This window comes from Vulpes vulpes, chromosome 8, assembly GCF_048418805.1.
Source record: "Vulpes vulpes isolate BD-2025 chromosome 8, VulVul3, whole genome shotgun sequence".
Classification (NCBI taxonomy): Eukaryota; Metazoa; Chordata; class Mammalia; order Carnivora; family Canidae; genus Vulpes; species Vulpes vulpes.
In genome coordinates, this window is record NC_132787.1 from 6,617,810 (window position 1) to 6,631,122 (window position 13,313).

General features: G+C 48.1%; 2 protein-coding genes across 20 annotated transcripts in view; one reads left to right on the forward strand and one right to left on the reverse strand.

Annotated features, from left to right (window-relative positions):
* Positions 1-270: 270 nt before the first annotated feature.
* Positions 271-9,282, forward strand: ASB8 (ankyrin repeat and SOCS box containing 8). Of its 13 annotated transcripts, none has more exons than XM_072765437.1 (5): positions 402-587; positions 2,669-2,815; positions 3,254-3,417; positions 4,870-4,974; positions 6,788-9,282. In XM_072765437.1, exons 3-5 carry the CDS (start codon positions 3,289-3,291, stop codon positions 7,418-7,420), a joined length of 867 nt encoding a protein of 288 aa, XP_072621538.1. In that variant the 5' UTR covers positions 402-587; positions 2,669-2,815; positions 3,254-3,288; the 3' UTR covers positions 7,421-9,282. The 13 variants fall into 13 exon arrangements, with proteins under 13 accessions (XP_025855989.1, XP_025855984.1, XP_072621538.1 ...); XM_072765440.1 differs by having other exon boundaries at positions 487-582; XM_072765438.1 differs by having other exon boundaries at positions 488-587; positions 3,258-3,417.
* A 518-nt stretch (positions 9,283-9,800) lies between these two features.
* PFKM (phosphofructokinase, muscle) overlaps positions 9,801-13,313 on the reverse strand; it is a 43,465-nt gene continuing 39,952 nt past the window's right edge. For all 7 annotated transcript variants that reach the window (XM_072765428.1, XM_072765427.1, XM_072765432.1 and 4 more), the window contains 5 exons: positions 12,369-12,430; positions 12,049-12,160; positions 10,743-10,842; positions 10,556-10,661; positions 9,801-10,333 (listed from right to left, as the gene is read on the reverse strand). In XM_072765428.1, coding sequence (XP_072621529.1) covers positions 10,189-10,333; positions 10,556-10,661; positions 10,743-10,842; positions 12,049-12,160; positions 12,369-12,430 — 525 coding nt within the window. In that variant the 3' untranslated portion in view covers positions 9,801-10,188. The remainder of the gene's footprint in view (positions 10,334-10,555; positions 10,662-10,742; positions 10,843-12,048; positions 12,161-12,368; positions 12,431-13,313) is intronic.

The window sequence follows — 13,313 nt, forward strand, 5'->3', positions numbered from 1 at the left end:
AGCCCTCCGTCCTTTTCCGCCTCCGACAGGTGGGCCGGTGGTTACCTGCGGCACAGCTCCGGGGGGGCGGGGGGCGTGGCCGGCGGGTGCGGAGGAGCAGGCGGGCGTTGGGGCCCTGCGAACTGCCGCTGCCCGCCTGGTCTCCCCAGCTACCGAGCCAGGCCAGCGGGTTTGGCCGCGTCGAACTGCGCTGCTCCGGCCCCCGCTCAGCGGCAGGCGGCGCGGGGCAGCGGAGGGCACCGAGGGCCCGCTACGAGCCCGCTCCACGCAGGCGCCGCCCCCACCACCCGCCCGGGAGCCGCGGACCCGAGCGCCCAGCGGCGGCCGACAGCGCCGCACTGCGCCTGCGCGCAACCCTCCCGGCGGGCCCAGAAAATCACCTGTTACCTCTTCCCGGGGAGGACGCAGGCCGCCTCGGAAGTCTGCGCAGGCGCGCGCCGCCCGCAGCCATTGGTCGGCGCGCGGGCACCCCTCCCCGTCTCCTTTCACATCCTGTGGGCAGAGGGGCCCGCCGGAGACGACGGCTTCTGCTTCCGGGTCACGACTTGACAGCGGCTTTCCCCGCCCGGCTCAGCGCCCGAGGTCCGGTGAGTGCGTCCGCGGCTGCGGGAGTGCGGGCTCCTCCTCCGCTCCCAGCTCGGGTTTCGTTAGCCTTCGAGGCAGAGGCGGTCCCCGGCCTTGGGGGAGTCGGGCGGGGGCTCCGCCGGCGTCCGTCGCGCGACCGCGTCTCCGCCGCCGGCCCCGGGACGCTGCAGGCTTTGCTGCGAGCTCTGCGCATCCCTGGCGGAAAGCGACCCCGCACGTCCTCGCGCTTCGTGCCCTTGCCCTGCGGCGCCTTACCTCGGCCGGACGTGGCAGGTGCGGCGGGGTCGGGGCGCCCGCGGCTGCGCGGCTGCGCGGAGGGTCTCCCGGCCTGGGCGCGCGGTGGCACCTCGCTAGCGCCGGAACCGTCAGTGCCGCCCCTCTCCCGCTCTGCCATAGAGGACCCCTTGGTGTTTCCTCTGGATCCGAAGTGAAATGCGGGGGGGGGGGGCCTTCGGCTCCAGCGGAGGCAGGGGGCCCCTTGGGGTCAAAGGGCGCGGGGCTGCTGTCAGGAGACGGGTCGAGCGTACATTGCCGTGGCCCTTGCCCACGTGCGCTGTGCTTGGCCGCAGCGGCACAGAACCGCCAGCCCTGCCCCCCGTTAGGACTCGGAAGCCAGGAGTCCCAAGAGTGCCCCGAAAATGATTGCGGGGTTTAGTGTCTTCAAGGTTATCGTGGCCCGTAAGTGGTTAGCGGCACCAGTTCAGGTGGGCCTTTCGCTTTAGATGCTCTGTCTTCTGCCCCGGTCCTTGGGATCTCTGGCGCAAACGCACCTCTGCTTTTTTCTCCTTTTTCCTTGCAACAAAGAAGTATAAGATACAGACCCTTGTGTCTGCATTTAAGCTGCTAGATTCAAACATATGTCAAGTCTACACTATCTAGAAAATTTCAGAGAGATATAAATAAGTGCATAAGGTTATTCATTCATAATAACGTAGGGGCGGCAGCCCGGGGCTCAGCGGTTTAGCGCCGCCTTCAGCCCAGGGCGTGACCCTGAAGACCCGGGACCGAGCCGTGACCTTAGAGACCCGGGATCCAGTCCCGCATTGGGCTCCCTGCATGGAGCCTGCTTCTCCCTCTGCCTGTGTCTCTGCCTCTCTCTATATATATCTCTCATGAATAAATAAATAAAATATTTTAAAATAATAATAATAATTAATAATAATAATAACGTAGGGGAGAAGAATGCCCAGTATGAATCTTTGATGCCTCAGAACATTGTTCACTTACATCCTGTTAGTTAATACTGTAATAGCTTAAACAGACAAATGGCTACTGATTCGCAAAATAGAAACTATTCAAACTTATATTACATAATTCGTAAGGGGCTACTCCATTATGGAAAGCAAAAATTATGTAGTGTGAAAGGACTAAAATAACTTTGGGTTTTTTACCTTAGTAGTCACCATATGCATGACATATGTAATTATGCAAGTCTTGGATTTTTAGAATCTAAAGTAATAATCTTTACATTCAACAAATATTGAGAACCTGCCATGTGCCAGGAACTGTTGAAAATAACACTATATTTACCCTCAAGGAACGTATAGTTCAATAAGAACACGTATTCCTAAGCAGTTCTGTCTAGAAAGCTGATACTGCATACTGTATTCTTTCTGCAGTTTTTGATATATGTTTTTTCATGGAAATGTTCCCCCTTGTTTGCTAGAATTTTAAATGTTCCCCAACTAGTATATGGCTCTTATACAGCCAAAACTTTTATCAGTTAAGTGTTTTGCATTATTTTCTTCTTGAATGCTAGAACTCACTGTCAAATTGTGGCTTGAACATATATTTGCCCAAATCTATTTCTCAGCTGTCTTGAACAGCCAATTATTAAAATTTTTAGTTCATTTTGCACTCTTAAATCTTCTTGTTTTCCTACAACCACAAGCATATGTCATTGATATCAACTGCAATTTTTTTCTAATTTTATATACGTGACTTTTGACATTTTTGTTTTAGAATATCACCTCAAATATTTTCCTTTTTTTTTTTTGAAGACATTTTAAACTGTTTCACAGATGCCTCGTTGTTGTTAACATAGATATATTTGTTCCATAGCCTTTTCCCTCTCTTTACACAGGTATCGATCACTTCTATAGCCTTTGGTCAATCGACCAGTCTTTGTGAAATACCTACTTTTTGTGAGACTCTGGCTGGCCTTCCATGGACAAAAAAATAGAAGACAGAGACCTTGCCTTCTAATTGATTACAATTTAGAGGAGAAGCGGTATGAAAATAACTATACTGCAGGGCCAAATATAACAAGTAAGCTAAAGGTGATGCTGATAGGAAAGACCACAGAATCCAGAGGAGGAAAAGAGTGTTGTGTGGCATCCTCAGCCTTAAAAAAAAAAAAAAAAAAATCCCCTTCCTTGCCTGGTCTTTTTTTAAACTACACAGAGCTCAGTGAGGGTCTTGGGGCCTCTTGGGGACTAGTTCAGAGAGTAGCATTGAAGTGCCGAGGGTCAGAGCATTTTCATGCGGTTTACCCAGCTCCCTAGGCAACTATTATGATCTATTTCTTTATGATTAAGAAAAAATATTAATTAATCATTGATCTGTTTGAAATATACTAGTAAAAGTTGGGAAGGCCTCAGAGAACTCCTAATCCCAGGGACTGGTTTGCTCAGTGATATTGTGTATGCCTAAAACTTCTTTGTTTCAGGCAGTTTGGAGCATGTGAACATACTCTGAGCCTTGATGAGTTCCAGTATGTGGTATATTATGCAGAGCATTCAGAGCAAATACTCTCTCTCAGAGCGCTTAATCCGAACAATCGCTGCCATTCGTTCCTTCCCACATGATAATGTAGAGGACCTCATCAGAGGGGTGAGTGTGCTGGATTGACGGGGAGTCCTGTGGGAGGTGAAGAGGGACAGTTCCTGGGGGAATCATAATAGATTACAGATTTGTAGCATTGACTCACCACAAGATTACAAGGAGTTTTTACGGTCCTCTCACATGTATTAACTTGACCATGAAAGTACATTTCCTTGTGTTTTGCTTCTCTTTCCTTCTCCCTTTCACTTTGTGCATCTGATATTTTTCTCAGGAAAGATGTTCTAGATAACCCTAGTCTCACAGTCTTTGTAAAATGTCTCTCTGGATGTGTTACATATGGGATCCAGCAAGCTCAAAGTCTTCTACACATGTTTTACTAAGGGAGGAAGGAGACGAGCAAAGCAGAAGTGGTTTTCACATCCTTGTGGTTTATAATAATTACACAGAGAGATATCACTTGCCATCCATCTTGACAGCAGCTACCACTTGGGAGTTCTGTAAGGAATGTCAACCCCTAAAGTGCATGGTAATTTTTGACTTAAGAAAACATCTTAACATATCTAACCACTGCTATGCAACAATTGTTATATGACTAGTATCCTAGATAGTCTTTGGTCTTTGATACTTTTTTCTGTCTGTTATTCCTATTGAAGAGAAGTTACAGGGTAATTTTTTGCTCCCTAGAAAATGTATCCAGGTGGTTACCTTTGTACATTCTTTCAACAACTGTAGAATCCTTATTTACAGCCTGGAGCTCTTTAGCTGCTGCGGAGTTGGGTGGTGCAGCTTTGAGAAGAAATAGTCATACAGCGTTAACTTGTTCTCAGCAAAAGCGGTACCAGAGGATCCAGCAGTAGGAAGTTTGTCACATTCTAATTCTAGCTCTGCTGCTGAGTCATTCAGTGACTTTGGTCTGCCCCTAGGATCCCCATCTCCTTTCATCAGATTTGAAACAAGTACCAGCAGGGCCTAGGTGGCAGAGAATGCCGAAGCTAAGAGGCTACTTTGAAGATGTTTATAAACAAAAAGATAACGTTAAGATGACCTCACTATTAATGATGTTCATCTGTTGAATGGCAAAAGGAACATGCCAGGTTCTGGCTTCAGTGTGACAGACTCCCTTTCGTGACCTTTTCAGAGCATGGTGGCCATGGAGAGTGGATTGCTTTTCCAGCTTTCCTGCCCGATGCTAAGTTTTCCATTGCTTTTACACTTGAGGCTATAGGTCCTCAGCGGTGTCTAGATGACCACCTGGCAAGTTGCCTTGTGGAAAAACTTAATAACTTGATCTAAGGAATTGATAGTTCCTTTCATTCATCTTCAGAGTATTCTCTTGGTTTGGATATTATTTAATACATAGGAAGAGAAACTGGGACCAGTAGCATGTTTATAGTACAGTCAGAGCTACAACCCTCTTCTACCCTGGACTCACTTCTGAGTCTCGTCCCGCTCAGCGAGCCAGAGCTGAGCACACTGACTGGAGTTTCCTTCTGCCCATAGGGAGCAGATGTGAACTGTACCCATGGCACACTGAAGCCACTGCACTGTGCCTGCATGGTGTCAGATGCTGACTGTGTGGAGTTACTCTTGGAAAAAGGAGCTGAGGTAAAGTTTTTACCACTGTCACATTAATGGTCCACTAAAACTTGAGCTTCACATTTTCCTAAAGCTTGTCTCTTCTCCCATATCTTCCCATCTTCTGGCCCACAGTCACATTGGCATAGCCAGTTTTAAAGCAAAATGTAACGGTAAATATATTCTGTGACCCAAAGGATTTCATTCCTTTGCCTTTCTTTCTTAAGTTGCCTGTGGCTCCAGAAGAGGGGGTTTTATCTCCCTTTCTCTCCCAGCCTTCCTTCTGGGGTTGTTTACATTTCCATTCAGTCCTCTTGTTGCCTCTTGACTGTCCAGGAGCTCTAAGTACAGAGGCCCCTCAAGTGATTAAATCTAAACCATTGACACCTGCTACCAGACATGAACTTCTAATACCACTGTAACTGGGAGATGAATATCATTAGGTAACCCATTCCTCAGGGCTGAGCTACTTGTGCTATCTGCCCACTAATTATTTTCCATTTATTGTATCTTGTTCCTATCTTCTTTTTAATGTATCTTAAAATAAGAGACATGGGTTAATTTATATTGGCATTAGCAAGAAGCAGCTTAGTGTAATGAATGATTAAAAGAATGGACTCGGGAGCCAGACTTCATGGATTTGAATCCCAGCTCTGTCACTTCCAGCTGTGTGACTTTGAACACGTTACTTAATTTTTCTTTGCCTCGGTTTCCCCATCTGTAAAACGAAGGTGATAATGATCCCTTCTTCACAAGATTGTCAAGTACGTAGTACACCAGCATGTAGTAATTGCTAAGTCAGCACTTGTTTAATAAATAAATAAGCAGTTTTAACTATTTGCAAGCAATCAGGAAATTGCATGTGCTGAGGCACTAATTGGAATCAGACGTGCCATGAAGCTGGTGTTCAGGCCCCAAATATTGGTCAGTTAGCCTAAGGGGCCATCATCTCCACACAGCCATGCTCTTCTCTGCTTGTCGTTATCTATTCCATCACTCTTGTGAGTGGCCCTGAAATGAAAGCCAGTGACTAATATCAATGATGAAAATCTCCTGGGGGAGAAAGGTTTTTAGCTAAATAGAAAGTTAAACTCAGTTAAATATTTCAGCGTATTTTTATTGCATTTTTAGGGGCAGATAGTATAAATTTGGGTTTTGAAGTCTTTGTAGCATTCAAAAATTATAAGTAATGTTGATTTTTAGCAAGTCAGCTGCTCTTCCAGCATTGGAAGATCTGTGCTCTTCCCTTCAGATGCTTTTATCGAAGTTCTCTTGTGACTGCACAGCATATTTTTGCAAGGGAGCTGATTGGATTAACAATTTGAGCTGCTCTGTATGGCTACAGAGCACAGCAACGCTACGTGGGCAGAGTTTGGCCTCATTTTTCAGTGTGATTGCCATTAGCTACAGGATAGAGTGAGATGGGATAAGCAAAATAATCTAAAACCTTTACTCTGGCTAATATATTCAAGCTACTTTCCAATAAATGTCTTCCAGAGTAGTTACAAGGTTTTAGACTTCATCTCTTTCTTTCCCCCTTGCCCCATGGTAGGGATCCTAGTGAATAATAAACAAGAACAGAGCAAAAGCCTAAATAATGCAGGCCACCTAGTCAATGCCCAGAATAGAGTGCTGGTTGTTTTGAGACCATTCTCTCCCTATTTGTTCCTAAGTTCTTGTCATATCTCCTCTTGATCACCAAGACTCCTTGGGAATTGCTTGTTGATTCTCATATTCAGAACAGGACATAGCAAAGATAGTGGACTGATACACACAAGCTTTTGCCCGCCCATCTTCCTGTCAGCAGTCTAGCTACTGTAATGTAGTTCCTCCCTCTTTACAGGTGAATGCCCTGGATGGTTACAACCGAACAGCCCTCCACTATGCAGCTGAGAAAGATGAGGCTTGTGTGGAGGTCCTCTTGGAGTATGGAGCAAACCCCAATGCACTGGATGGCAACCGAGACACCCCACTTCACTGGGCAGCCTTTAAGAACAATGCCGAGTGTGTGCGGGCCCTGCTAGAGAGCGGGGCCTCTGTCAATGCCCTGGATTATAACAATGATACCCCGCTCAGCTGGGCCGCCATGAAGGGGAATCTCGAGAGCGTTAGCATCCTTCTTGATTATGGTGCAGAGGTCAGAGTCATCAACCTAAAAGGCCAGACGCCCATCTCCCGCCTGGTGGCTCTGTTAGTTAGGGGACTCGGAACAGAGAAGGAAGACTCTTGCTTTGAGCTCCTCCACAGAGCTGTTGGACACTTTGAATTAAGGAAGAATGGCACCATGCCACGCGAAGTGGCCAGAGACCAGCAGCTGTGTGAAAAACTGACTGTTCTGTGCTCAGCCCCAGGAACTCTAAAAACACTCTCTCGCTATGCTGTGCGCCGGAGTTTAGGACTCCAGTATCTGCCAGATGCAGTCAAGGGCCTCCCACTGCCAGCTTCTCTGAAGGAATACCTGTTACTCGTGGAATAGGCTGGAGGAGACATTTGCACCGTCACGCAGGCAATTCCGGCCAAGGTGTTTCCCTGCAGTACACTCTTTGTCTTGGAAAACAGGAAAAGCAGTCGTTCCTGTTGTGTGGTTTGTATTTAGAGGCAACGTGTCACAACAGTAACCTCCACACCATCTCCCCTCCCTAAACCAAGCAACCAAACAAACAAAAAAATCCCTCACTTTTGTTTTCTGTTTATTGCGTACTTGGCTTTTTATATTGCACCTGCAATATGGAGAGGCCTCCCCCCTCCCCTATAGGGAAAAAGTGCAACTAAACTCTAGGAAGATGAAGAGTATTTAAAGAATGTGTGTTTAGCTTTCCTTCGGGAACATGATTAACATTTCAGAAGCATCCCTCTAGAAGCATTGTAACTGGTCCATGAAGAAGTTTCAAACATCCCAGCCAAAGATGAAGATCCTCCAACCTCACAGGATGTGCAGATTCACAGTTGGGCTGGATGATGCCCTAAGGTGCGGCCACGGCACGGAGCGACCGGAGGGGATTGCCACTCGCTCACCATCAGAGGAACCCGCACCTTTGGCCTCTTCCATGGGTGTGCCTGAGGCTTACGGTAGCTCAGCAGTAGCATTGTCTTGCTGCTTTCCACATGGTAGAAGAGAGGTCCGAGCAGTCCTAAGAACTCCGTGTCCTCAGAACTTTTCTCCTAACGCGGTTCTTTCTCTTGGTGAAAGCCAGTTTGCTCCAACGGGCTTGGCAGGTGTTTGAGCACCTTCGGTGAAGGTGTTTTACGCCAGCAGGAGACGATGGGCTGGGCTGCCTCTTCCCACGGGTCTTCTTCATTTTCTTGTAGGAAGCTCACTCTCCTAAGAGTTGGGAGTTACCTTCCTTTCAGTTGTTTTGGAAAGTTTGCTTTTTACTGATCTACACAAGACGTCAGGGGAGCGGAGGGTGCGGGGGACGAGCTCTGTAAGAGCTGCTTTTGCGATGGCCCGCCTACTCACCACAGAGCTGCTTTAGGGACCCATACTTAGCCAACAGTCCTCTTCCTTTTCATGGTCCTAAACTAGATCAAGTCGTTACTGATCTTGGATGACCCAGATGCAATTTTGAAAAACCTTTTTTTTTTTTTAACTGATTGGAAACTACAAATAAAAATGATTGGAATCTGCTGACACAGCTAATTTGAAAAACTATGTCTGCTTTTGCCCTTTTGCTGTTGCTAGGGGTTTTTTTTGTTTTTTCTTTTCTTTCTTCTTCTTTTTTTTTTTTTTTTGCTCACTTGAAAAAAGAGAAATAAACACTTCTAAAAGCAATTTTGGCAATTTCTACTATTCCTGCTTCTCTCCACGTTATTTAATCACTGGGAGTTCCATTGTCCATCACTCTGGAGCGGGGCTGCCATCACCCTCCTCATTAGCTGGTCTGAGGATGCCGTGACAAACAGTGCTTGATATTTATTGTGATTTCTCTTCCCCTTAAAGAACTGCCCAAAGAACATCTGGCTGCTTTAATTCTGGATTCTGACAAGCCACCTCAGTTCCTGTTCAGAACCGTTTGCACAGTACAGAGGTAATACTTTGGACAGCCAGCAAAAGCAGCGTACTAGAGATAATCCTTCCTCCACCACTGGTAAAACCTTGAACCTCTCCCTGCTTCGTCAAGCAAATGAGGAAACCAGGTTGGGGGGAGTATGTGTGCTTGTGACGAGTGACAGGATCTGGTTTTTGGAAGCTAAGCTTAAACCCGGCATCAACAGGGCACCATCCTATCAGTTTAGATGGTTCCTGAAGACCAACTGCATGATGCAGTCACATGGCTAATGTGGAGGAGGAAGCTGTTGTTATGGCACAGAAAATAAATTGAGCTGAATAAGAACCAACAACTCTCTAAAGCCATATTTCAGCCAACCCACCAAACCAGGTCCTGGTCTGGGGGTCCCTTTCCCAGGCTTTCAAAATGTGCATGGCTCCTCACAAATGGAGTCTGCCTTTCATCTAGGAAGGAGTACGGGGTAAGAGTTGAGAAGAAAGAACCCTAGGTTGTCAGAAGAGGAGTAGAGCTCATAGGATGGCTGGAAAAAAGCACCCTCAGGTCATGAGCATATGATCAGAAGGTGAAACACAACTTCATGCTTAAGAGAGCCTGGCACGTCCTATGGCTATGGAGGATGCAGGAGGGACTGGTGTGGAATGAGGGTAAGGACCAGTGTACAATGATGTTCTAGATCCCTATGTTCACAGCCAAGAGATGCTGTGGGGGGACGAAAGCCATGAGGTGGAGAGAGGTACATGGGGTGATCGTATGGGCTGCATTTTCCCAGGTGTCTGAGCAGAGTCCAGTCCTTAGGGTTGACAGGATGACATTCACTTGTGAAAGTGACAACAGGAGAACCAAAAGCACAGTGACCAGTTGGCATTTATTAGTGTAGCTATTGTTTGTCACTGCAGTAGAGGAACCAAGACTTTGTTATCACAAAGAAATAAATAAAGCTTATTTTCAGGAAAATTCTAACCGAGTAGCTGAAATCTAGCAGTAGCACTAGAGGAGCCCAGTCTTGTGTGACAGATGAAGCTGGGGTAGAAGTTGATAAATTCCACCTAAAAGGAGCCTCTACTCACTGCCCACTGCCCCAGCTCCCTGGCCAGAGCTGGTCATGGCTACAGTTGCAGAATAAAAGGAAACCTAAAGAAAAATGAGCTAAATACTTGGGGATACATGGACTTGGATCTATCAGGGGGTGAGCTGACCATGATCAGACAATCCATGACCCTCACTCCAAAGAGGGTTAGATAGACGTTTCTCCGGATCGCTTCCGACTGATGTGCTCCAGGTGGGCATGCTCTGTGGTGTCCAAGTCAATCTCGTACTTGGCTAGGATTTTGAGGATGGGCCTCAGCTTCAGCCACCACTGTTCCTTGGGGATGCGGTGACTACAGAGAAATGAGAGAGATGATTTCAGCTTTTAGCACCCCAACTGACTTCTATCCAAAGCTTATGGAAAGAAGTTGAGTAGAAGAGGCCGGATTTTAGGGCACAGGGTTAAGATCTGAAATAGGTGTGATGACGGTGTTAGTCCTAGGATGAGGATTGAAGGCAGCACACAGGCTGGGAAGAGTAGACCCTGAAACTACCAGGGAAGCAGATGTACTCACTCAAAATCTGTCTGGTCCTTCAGCTCAGTCACTGGTTGAAAGACCAGAGCCCTCTTACGCATCCCCAGAACACAGCCCGAGTCTGGCGTATTGGCAAAGATCCTCCCTGCAATGAAGGACGATCAGTAAGCTTCAGTAATGGGGAACCAGCCTCTGTGGAGGGGGCTTCCCCTCTTTCCCAACCTACCATTACGGTAACTCTCTTTGATTTTCCCAGACATCCAGTTCATAGCTTTGGCGCCCATCTTAGTGGCAAAATTCCTGTCAAATGGAGTTGGGCTCCCACCCTGGAAAAAAAAGCATAAAGATTACAGAGGAAAGACTCTAATCAAGTAGCAGAGATACCTGAACATACAGAGATAAAGAAAAGGCCTCAGATTTACGGCCAGTAACAGGAATCCAGAAGTCTAACTCTGAAAGAAAATTCTGAGACAGTGCTGAGCACCAGAGTGCGCGGGCACAGCAGGTGTGGCCATTTATCAGGAGTAAGGGTGACTAATTAGACAAGGGGGTAACTGGTCTCACAGCTGCCTCTTCTAGCTCCACAGCTGTCAGCTCCTGTTCCTTCACCTCGCGTCTGGCCATTCAGTCACTTCTGAGCAACCTTTGTCAGTCACCATCATCAATGACACAGAAGCGTTCCTTAGGAACCAATATGGATGCCCTTGGGAGCACCTCACAATAACATAAAATGCCACATAGATTTTCTCTGAACTAAGCAAACGTAGGTGGGAAGCGGGGACGAGGTGGCCATACTTTATCCAATAGTACCCCATTCTTAAGGGTACTCTTGGGGTCCGCACTTAAGCAGCATCGGCTGGAGACACTGGATGGGGAGGCCTAAGACCACTAGTACCATCAGGGAGTGAGACCCACCATAGGTGTGGGGGTTGAACGTGGCTGGTAGAAAGGTGTCCGTTTCCCCCGGAAACCCCAGTTCGTGGAGATGGAGCCCACACCAGCGAGGTGCCTGTGTGCACACCCCAGGTTCCTTCTGGAAGGCAGCGTGGTGTGGTGGGAAGGGCCCTGGAATAGGTGCCCTGGCTCTCACCCAGGCTTGTTTCTCCTCTCTGGGCCTCATGTTCTTCATCTGAACTAGTGGTTCTCACCTGGAGGTGACTTTCCCTCCCAGGGGACATCTGGCAATGTCTAAAGACATTTTTGTAGTTGTTACAACTCTGGAAGGAGGTGCTACGGGCCTCCAGGAGGTAGTGTCCACGGATGTCCCTAGAGGATCCCACAGTGCACACAACAGCCACCTGCGATGAAGAATTATCCAGCCCACCCTGCCCTAAGTGGAGAGGACAGACCACATCATCTCTAAGGCTATTTCCAGAGTAGAGATATTCAGGTCCTATGACAGTAAGAAATTGCAGGCTCACGCTCTATGGTGGCACCAATGGCCTCCGGCAGATTGGAGGCCAGTGGGAGACCCAGTGGCCACGGAGGGTATGGCCATCTGGTGAGGGGCAGGATGGGGACACCTTCCCTACCTGCTGCATGTGGCCGAGCACATTCTTCCTGCTGTCGAAGATGCCCTTCCCCTCCTCAGAGTACAGGTTGAAAATGAAGTCCGTGGTATAGTTCTCATTGCACTTCTCATTCCTGCCAAGTAGACACCAAAAGCCTGACTCTGGTCATCTCCCCATCCATCCCTCGCAACCCTTTCCTGCTTTTTCCATCTCCTCCCGTGGCTCAGGTTCTCTCCCTTTGTATCCAAATTCCCCAGGGGTGTCCCGAGCGTGGGTGCAGCCTGTGGGCTAGAGCCAGAGCCTATTGTCTCTTCACTCAGGAACGAGCCGTGGATGAGTACCTTAACACCAGGCCCCTCTTCACAGTTGTTTTCATCTTTTGCACCAGATGTTCAACATTTGCCTGAAAACAAAGAGAACAAATCCTAAGCCTAGTTGGGAGTGGATGAGGCTGGGCACGTGCCTAGCTCTCTGGTTCCCCACCAGGCCTCTCTCTCTAGAAGCGGAGACACAGAAGACAGCTGTCTGTGATCCTGTCTCGTCCCTACAAGAAGTTCAGCAGACAGAAATTTAAACAGATTCCGAACGAGACAGGCCGAGCTGGAAGGAGGCAAGTCTGAGACAGCTGTGGCAACTGCCAGTTTTTGCCTTTCCACCCGCTCCCAGTGTCCCTTCCCAGGGGTTTCCGGTTCCCTCGGGGCTGACTCTCGCTCCCAACGTCGCTCTTTAAATGGTTTGCTTGTGTGTGTGCAGTGGTCATTGACCCGGGAGGAACCAGTTCCTTCATCTGGGCTTTGAGTCGGGGGTACAGGAGGAAGACTCCCACCCTCCATCCCTGGCAGGGGTTGGCTGGGTTTTCAGATTAGGGAGTTCCCTCAGCCCGCTGCCCCTCCACTTGGTGGTTCTTCTTTCCTCCAGCGAACTGAGATCTTGGAAAATTAGGATCATGTGGTCTCTCTGTGGAACAGGAGTCGGAGCGCCCCCACCCTGGAAGTGACAGGAAAGAGCCTGGGAGCAAGGGAAATCTGGAGGGGTGGCCTGATGCTGTAGAAAGACTGACTCTCTGCTAGTTAAACCACCTTGCCAGTTTAGACAAGGCTTTTAACGTCTCTAAATGGTTCTCGTCTGTAACATGGAGATGATAACTCTCCTGCACATCTGTTTTGAAGACAAAATGCAAAAACACATGAGAAGGGCTTAGCAACATGCCATCCTTCGCAACAAATGCTCCCTACGACAGGAGCTGTGGTTGTGTGTGTGTGTGAGGTGATGCTGGGAAATGCCTG

Excerpts from the sequence above, each read along its gene's own strand:
- ASB8 (XM_026000204.2), top strand. The coding sequence starts at position 3,289 with ATGAGTTCCAGTATGTGGTATATTATGCAGAGCATTCAGAGCAAATAC. Across the intron at positions 3,418-4,869 it reads TAGAGGACCTCATCAGAGGG|GGAGCAGATGTGAACTGTAC; the intron begins GTGAGTGTGCTG and ends TTCTGCCCATAG. Across the intron at positions 4,975-6,787 it reads TCTTGGAAAAAGGAGCTGAG|GTGAATGCCCTGGATGGTTA; the intron begins GTAAAGTTTTTA and ends CCCTCTTTACAG.